This window comes from Emys orbicularis, chromosome 1 (genome assembly GCF_028017835.1).
Source record: "Emys orbicularis isolate rEmyOrb1 chromosome 1, rEmyOrb1.hap1, whole genome shotgun sequence".
Taxonomy (NCBI): Eukaryota; Metazoa; Chordata; order Testudines; family Emydidae; genus Emys; species Emys orbicularis.
The window spans coordinates 305,442,635-305,451,581 of NC_088683.1; the positions used below are offsets into that span (position 1 = coordinate 305,442,635).

An 8,947-nucleotide genomic window follows, 5' to 3' on the forward strand; every position below is an offset into this window, starting at 1 on the left:
GGGACTGGATCTTCTTTGAGGAGGAACTCTTAGTCCTGCTCCTCTTATCTCCTTCCTTAGTCTTTGAGTGGAAAGTTCAGAACTGATGGAGCTGTTATGTGGTAACCTCACTCACAGAGAGTTTCGAAGACCGGGGTCTCAATGCTGCCTTCACGTGGAAGCTCTCGGTGACCATGATCTTAAAGTAGACGGGGCACTAACAGAACTGGGGGGTTCCTGTACAGGGGGGTTCTCCGTACCTGGGCCTGAAGCCAGTCTTAAGGTTTGCTCCATCATTAATAGCCTGTACTTAATTTTCCTGTTTTTATGGGAACTTCCCTTAAGAGAAGTGTAAATCTTCCACTTGTAGGGGATATTCAAGTTTCCCAAGCAATGCCTGACTTGGCAGGAGAGGCACATTTCAAAACCCAGGGAACCCAGCATCCCAGACACAAGAAAAGAAAATTGACCCTTGAATAGGGGAGAAACATTTTTTTTTCTTTTTTAGGAGGAAAAAAGAAAACGGGAACAACAATTCCAACAACTATAAACTGCTAAGTAGCCTATAAACTAACTAAAGAACTAACACTATATACTATATTCTAATGCTAAAAAGAAAAACAGCCACACACTAAATTCTGTCACTGGACGAAGGTGGTTGAGAAGGAACTATGGGTTTTTAACATGCACAGCCCTATATAGTCTTGACATGGGACATGAAGAGGATGTGTAGGGCACAAGCACTGCTACTAAAAATCTCTGACCAAAGGCAAAGGGCACATGCACACCTGAAGTGGAGCAACTACAGGGACACTACTTGAAAAAGAACAGTGGCTATTTTTAAAAGAGAAATTGCATAGTTGTGTAGGCAGATTGGCCATTTCATGCTTAAGCTCCTTCAAAATTCTTAGATGTAAACCACTGTTATGGATTTCATGTTTTTTAAATTATCAGTTTGCTCCACCACCTCTTCTTCTGACACATCAGTATCTGCTTTCTGATATTTCTAATCCAACTATTTATTTCTAAACTGGTCAACATTTTTTTGCAACTTCCTTGTGATTTTGGGAATCCTATTTAAAGGAGGAAGTATAACTTTTCCTCACTCTCCTCCTAAACACTGGTGGCTGAACAATTTTTGCTCAAACTACCAAATAAACAAACCCTGAGCAGAAAAAAGCCTTGACAATTTCAGCCTGCAAGCTGAAAGTTTCAGAAATGTATGACTACCTGAAAAACACAGCTTATGTTACTTTAAGTGCAGTTATTGCTGTAAATCCCACTATTAACACACACATATTAATCATTTATGGGCCTAGTAATGTCACAGACTTTTTAAGCAGAATTGTTAGTTAGCTTCAATAGGGAATTCTGTTTAAAGATCAATGCTACAAGATGGCTCTGTTTTGCAGTCAACATCAGTAGGAATTACTGCTTTACTTATACTATATTGTGAAGTAAATAGAGGGGACCATATAAGAATACTTTAATTTATTAATAGAATACTGCTACAGAAAGTTCAACTCATGGTTTCTGTATGCTATTCATCCGCAAGATGCTCATCCACTGGACAGAGACTTACAGTTGTATTTACGAATACTAAATTATAATAATTTAAAATCCAATATGTGGAAAGTCTTTTTCGGGTAATCTGATTTTACAATATATACTGCGTACAAGAAAATTACATTAAAAGAATGTTAAGGTTGCAAAGTCAACCACACACAAATTAGAAAATACCAAAATGAGGGTGCATATGCATATAATGCTGTTATTAATTACATGGTAATGTACTATTTTATCCATGTGCAATCAGTCCTCAGGATGGATGGTACTCACTGAATAAGTAGCCATTCAATATTTATTTTTTGTCCTCACCCTTCAGTGTGTGTCCCCCACGCATTATTTACTATACACCATGCAAAGCCTACATCCTGAACACAGAATTATACTTGTCTAGGGACTTTTCTATGGTGTTTTCATTTCAGGATTTAGTTCTTTACAAACATTAATGAATTTATCTTCAAACCCTGTCTGAGGTAAGGTGATATTATTGTCCTTATTTTACACATGGGGAACTAATGCAGAGAAATTCAGACCAACATTTTCAAAAGTGTCATCTAATTTTGGGTGCTTAACTTCAGAAGCTTAGGGCCCGATTATGCAGAGTACTTACATTTTATAACACTTTATATGTTCAGTGCACAGCTCCCATTAACCTCAGTTGCAGTTGAGTGCTCAGCTCAAGTTGGGCACCCAGAAAATGAAGAACTCAGTGACCTCTGTGAAAATTTTGGTTTACTTGATTTGCCTAGCATCACGCAGGAACCCCTTACTGAAATATGCACCCAGTGGCCCCTCCATTGTGACAGAGGGGCCACCAGGCCAAACCTGCATGGCACTACAACAACGTGCACTGGGTTGCAACACCACTAACTGGAATTTGGCCTGGTGGCCCCTCTGTCAAAATGGAGGGTCTGCTGGGCCAAACCCAGGACAAGAGCTGTTGCTGTGGGATGAGCACAGTGCAGGCTCGCTTTCCAGCCTCTCCATCAACCTCCCCTGAGTGGTAATGTTTTTGGAAGGACTGGGGGCCTCAGTTTCAGATTTTGCCCCATGTCCTAAAGAACGTTTGTGTGCCCCATATCCAGTGGCCCTTGCTGTCAGGAGGAGCGATTGCAGCAGAAGTCCTGCTCAGCCTCTACAGCCATGGGTTAGAGCATGTCCAGTCAGCGTGTAGGAGTTACATGGGGATGGAACACGTTCAATACAAATAGAATCTTCAGTGAATTTAGCAGCCAAACTCTAACAGTGTGTAGGAGTTGCGAGAGGAAGGAACAGGCTCAGTACTGAGCATGTGTGAACTGGGATTTTTCAGAGGCTTATAAATTTGCCAAATCTGACTACATTATCCCAGAGAGGTGCCTGAACTAAATACTCGTAAGAATTTTTTTAACTTGGGCAAATAACTTGTTTTTCCCTAGCCTTGTTCTTGAAAATTGCTGAACCATTATAGCTGAAACTTACACACACACAAAATCAGTCTTAGGTGGACACCTGGCTTGGAAAATTTCAGCGCAAACAGTTTAAGTATAGCAAAATTATAAGAAACTTAAAACAGAGTATTTTGGAAAGAGGCACAGGAAGTTTAGGCAGGTTTTCGTCGTGGGGAGAGGGTGTTAACTGCAGGACCAGTCAAGGTTAGAGAAGGCTAGTGGGGCTAGAAAAGGCTCCATGATTTTGAAGAGAAGCCATGAGCTGCAGGCAAAAATACTGGACACCTCACAGGGCTCTGCCCAAGTCCAACAAGTCTCCAGATTGGTGAGGAATCTGAGGCAGGGAAATACATAGAGGTGTATTTATTATTTTGTATAGATCTGGGTATCTATCATGCTACTTAAGTAATGAGTAGTGCTGTTTTAAAATTGTGTATTCGTCTGGGTGTCTGGTGGCTTTCTGCACGGTGTTCCCCTGAAAAGGTAAACTGTAAACCAGAAGGCTAAACACCTTCGGTGGGACTCTGGGGGAAGAAGCAACAGCCGCTGGGGAACCTTGGGGAAGACTGTGCTAGTTTCAGGGCCTATTAGAATACTGTGTCCAGTTCTGCTGTCCGCACGTGAAGAAGGATGTGGAAATAAAAACATAAGAACAGCCATGCTGGGTCAGACCAAAGGTCCATCTATCCTAGTATCCTGTCTTCCGACAGAAATACTGAAGAGAGTTGAAGTGATGACCACAAAAATGACAGAGGAGCTGAAAAAACAGCCTTATGAGGTGAGGCTTTAGGACTCAACCTATTCATCTTATCAAGGACGAAGACTGAGAGATGACTTGATCATTGTCTATAGATACTTACATATTGAAGAGATCTCATAGTACAGGGCTTTTCAATCGTGCTGACAAAGGCCTACCAAGTTCCAGTTGTTGGAAATTGAAGTTAGATAAATTCAACCACAAAATAAGATGCAATTTCCTAGAAGTAAGGGTGATAAAATATTGAAACAGCTTACTGGGGAGGTGGGGGGCTCACCATCACTTGGAGTCTTTACAATGAGATGAGATCTCTTTCTAAAAGACATGCCTTAATCCAGTTTCTAGGAGAAATTTTGTGGCCCGTATGTTGGGGAGGAGGGTCAGATTGGATAGTGGTGGTGGTCCCTGGGAGGTTTTTGAACCCCCTGTTCATTCCTTCCCTTCATGGACCATGGAGAAAACAGGAAGTTCTATATGTCCTCGACATGCTCATAACACTTGCATCTCTGCATTAAGACAATGGCTATAATCAAATCTCACGCTTCAGGGATTCAGCCAGTCATCTGTGTGGGTCAGGATGGAATTTTTTTTCCTGATGCACCATATGCCAAAAGTATTCGAGGGTGTTGTTTTCCCTGAAGCATCAGGGCTTAGCCACAGCTGGAGACAGGATACCAGACAGGGTGGACCAGTGCTCTGAGATAGTACAGAGAATCCTCTTTCTTAGATATCTGGCTGGTATGTCTTGCTCACATGTTTAGCAAATCTTGTAACTTAACCATATGTCCTCATATTTTGTCCTCTTTTTTTAAACTACTAACAAAATCATCCAAAGCACAGGAGCTGGTGGTGATGGGGGACTTCAACTACCCAGACATCTGTTGGGAACATAACACAGCAGGGCACAGATTATCCAACAAGTTCTTGGAATGTATTGGAGACCATTTTTTATTTCAGAAGGTGGAGAACGCTACTGGGGGGTAAGCTGTTCTAGATTTGATTTTGACAAATAGGGAAGAACTGGTTGAGAATTTGAAAGTGGAAGGCAACTTGGGTGAAAGTGATCATGGAATGGTAGAGTTCACGATTCTAAGGAATGGTAGGAGGGAGAACAGCACAATAAAGACAATGGATTTCAAGAAGGCAGACTTTAGCAAACTCAGGGAGTTGGTAGGTAAAATCCCATGGGAAGCAAGTCTAAGGGGAAAAACAATTGAAGACAGTTTGCAGTTTTTCAAAGAGACATTATTAAGGGCATAAGAGCAAACTACCCCACTGCGTAGGAAAGATAGGAAGTATGGCAAGAGACCACCCTGCCTTAACCAGGAGATCTTCAGTGATGTAAAACTCAAAAAAGAGTCCTACAAAAAGTGGAAACTCGGTCAAATTACAAAGGATGAATATGAACAAGTATGTAGGGACAAAATTAGAATGGCCAAGGCACAAAATGAGATCAAACTAGCTAGGGACATAAAGGGTAACAAGAAAACATTCTACAAATAAATTAGAAGCAAGAGGAAGACCAAGAACAGAGTAGGCCCGTTACTCAATCAGGGGGGAAAGACAATAACAGAAAATGTGGAAATGGCAGAGGTGCTTAATGACTTCTTTGTTTCGGTTTTCACCAAGAAGGTTGGTAGCGATTGGACGTCTAACATAGTGAATGCCAGTAAAAATGAGGTAGGATCAGAGTCTAAAATAGGGAAAGAACAAGTCAAAAATTACTTAGATAAGTTAGATGTCTTCAAATCACCAGAGCCTGATGAAATGCATCCTAATATATTCAAGGAGCTGACTGAAGATATATCTGAGCCATTAGCAATTATCTTTGAAAAGTCATAGAAGACGGGAGACATTCCAGAAGACTGGAAAAGGGCAAATATAGTGCCCATCTATAAAAGGGAAATAAGGACAACCCGGGGAATTACAGACCAGTCAGCTTAACTTCTGTACCCGGAAAGATAATGGAGCAAATAATTAAGCAATCAATGTGCAAACACCTATAAGATAATGAGGTGATAAGTAACAGTCAGCACGGATTTGTCAAGACCAAATCGTGTCAAACCAACCTGAGAGCTTTCTTTGACAGAGTAACAAGCCTTGTGGATAGGGGGGAAGCAGTAGATGTGGTATATCTTGACTTTAGTAAGGCTTTTGATACTGTCTCGCATGACCTTCTCATAAACAAACTAGATGGCGCTACTATAAGGTGGGTGCATAACTGGTTGGAAAACCATTCCCAGAAAGTAGTCATCAGTGGTTCATAGTCATGCTGGAAGGGCATAACGAGTGGGGTCCCACAGGGATCGGTTCTGGGTCTGGTTCTGTTCAATATCTTCATCAATGATTTAGATAATGGCATAGAGAGTACACTTATAAAGTTTGCAGACGATACCAACCTGGGAGGGGTTGCAAGTGTTTTGTAAGATAGGATTAAAATTCAAAATTATCTGGACGAACTGGAGAAATGGTCTGAAGTAAATAGGATGAAATTCAATAAGGACCAATGCACAGTACTCCACTTAGGAAGGAACAATCAGTTGCACACATACCAAATGGGAAATGACTGCCTAGGAAGAAGTACTGCGGAAAGGGATCTGGGGGTCATAGTGGATCACAAGGTAAATATGAGTCAACAGTGTAACACTGTTGCAAAAAAAGCAAATATCACTCTGGGATGTATTAGCAGGAGTATTGTAAGCAAGACACAAGAAGTAATTCTTCCGCTCTACTCTGCGCTAATTAGGCCTCAGCTGGAGTATTGTGTCCAGTTCTGGGCACCACATTTCAGGAAAGATGTGGAAAATTGGAGAAAGTCCAGAGAAGAGAAACAAAAATGATTAAAGGTCTAGAAAACATGACCTATGAAGGAAGCTTGAAAAAACTGGGCTTGTTTAGTCTGGAGAGGAGAAGACTGAGAGGAGACATGATAACAGTTTTCAAGGAGGAGGGAGAAAAATTGTTCTTCTTAACCTCTGAGGATAGGACAAGAAGCAATGGGCTTAAATTGCAGCAAGGGCAGTTTAGGTTGGACATTAGGAAAAACTTCCTACATGTCAGAATGGTTAAGCACTGGAATAAATTGCCTAGGAAGGTTGTGGAATCTCCATCACTGGGGATTTTTAAGAGCAGGCTGGACAAACAGCTGTCAGGGATGGTCTCCTTAGTCCTGCCTTGAATGCAGGGGACTGGACTAGATGACCTCTCGAGGTCCCTTCCAGTTCTATGATTCTATGCCAAAAACTAAGAGACACTATCCAATAATTCAGGCCTCAAATTTAGATTACAGAAAATAAATACATACCCATACAGATTTACCAAACCTAATAGAATTAAAATGTTGTAATTTGTTCTTATTGAAATGAGAGCATTTGTGTTAGTGCATGAGAAAACTGACTAAACAAAAGTGAAATGGACTAGTGCATTTTCATTGTTAAAATTGGGTGAAATGCAGAAGTAAAAGTACAGCACAAATGGTGTAAAGTAAAATCGGATATTTAGGAATTTTAAATGATGTAAAGCAGTATTTCTCAGTTGGTGGGTCACAAGGCATTGAGAGTTATTACAAGCTAAAGCAAAGAAATCTCACTTCCCTGCTCCCTACACACCCTTACCCTTCAAGGTCAAATCCACTCTATCAACCTCTCTATTCATATACACAGTTAAATTATATAGGTTTATTGTTACCAATACATTTGTACTTTGACTTTTACAGTAAATGTGTAAAAGTGTTGTGAAAATGTTTTACTTCAAATAAAGGGATTGCCAACCTCAGAAGATTGAGAAACACTAATCTAAGGTATTAACAGTAATGAACGTAAGTAACTTATCCTGAAAGTACTGTAACATCAGGAGTATCTGAAGGAATGAGGTAAGACCATATTATCTAAAAATCCAAACAACTTTAATGCAACCACAGTCCTACCACAGCAGTGCCTGCCTCGCCTAGCACCAGCAACAGGCCCACCACAAAAAGCATTTCCATTCTCATTCCCCCAGCTTCTCTCTCAAGGGGAATGGCAGGGGAGGGTGAATGCCCATTACAATTTTAATCAGCCTCCCTCTAAAAAATATATTTCTTCTTTAAAATATTGAAGGATAAGTTAAGACATATTGCTTGCGTGAGAGTAAGGGTTTGTAGGACTGGGCTCCAATATTCCAGACACATTATACATTCACTAGCCAAAGGAAAGAGGTTTCTTACTGTAGTTCAGTGGCACAAGTTCTGGGCTCTTTGGCGTTTTGAGTTTAAATGACACATCTCCAATAGTAACAGTATCCCCTAAAAAAAAAAGAAGAAATATTAAAATATACTGTACACTTTTTAAAAAGCATACATGTGCTTGCAATAATGCTGACACTGGAGGCCTAAAAGTGAAGAAGGGTATGACTGCACATTCAGGGAACAGCCTCTGCTGAGTTTCAGAACTATTAATGTATTAGCATCTAACACTTTCCAATGGTTCAAGCACCAGGATATTTTTGGTTTAAGAAACACTTCCATAGAGTGTACTTTCGTTGTTGTTATAGCCAGGGCCCTCTGTATTCCACAGCTATGGAATTCACTCTTCGCCACAGAGCTGTGCTACAGAATCTGAGCTTTCATCTTTTAAAAATTAATCTTCTAGCCCTCATGACTGCAGAACCTTGAAAATGTGACATGAGCATAACTTAATGGAGTGGTGATTTTCCGGAGTATGTAGACAGCCTGAAACAATACCTCTGAGCTGTGAAAATTGACCCATTCATTTCAATCAGTGCCCCATCAACTCAATGGTTGCACACCTGCAGAATCTGGTGTCTTCCTAAGATGTCGCAAAACACTAAGTCCTATCAGCTCTTGTGAAGTTTTAGAATTGGTAGCTTAGTTTACGGTTATATTTTTCTGAGAGATTGGGGTGGCAAATATATGGCCTGCAAGTCAGAGCTAGCACCCAGAACCCTCTCATGAATCCCCAGCTCAGCCCATGTGCTTCAAAAGGATCCTGGTCACAGCTCCCTGTTTTCAGCAGCTCACAAGAGGCTACAGAGCTAAATGTGTTAGCTCATTATTTTAACATGTATGTAAAATGTCTGACATGGATTGTATATATTCAGGGTTTTCAAGTATCCCTTATCTATGATTATTTTAGAGGGTCTTTCTCCTCCTTTTTTGACCAGGTGATTTTTCTCACCAACCTTTTTCTAGTTCAAACAGTATTTTTAGGAGGTGTTT

The 8,947-nt window shown here is 40.6% G+C and overlaps 1 protein-coding gene across 1 annotated transcript in view; it reads right to left on the reverse strand.

Moving 5' to 3' along the window:
- The window catches only part of VWA8 (von Willebrand factor A domain containing 8), a 263,005-nt gene extending 255,053 nt beyond the window's left edge, over nucleotides 1-7,952 (reverse strand). Inside the window, exon 1 of the mRNA XM_065414163.1 lies at nucleotides 7,937-7,952. Within this exon, the coding sequence (XP_065270235.1) occupies nucleotide 7,937 (1 nt within the window). The 5' untranslated portion in view covers nucleotides 7,938-7,952. The remainder of the gene's footprint in view (nucleotides 1-7,936) is intronic.
- Nucleotides 7,953-8,947: the final 995 nt, after the last annotated feature.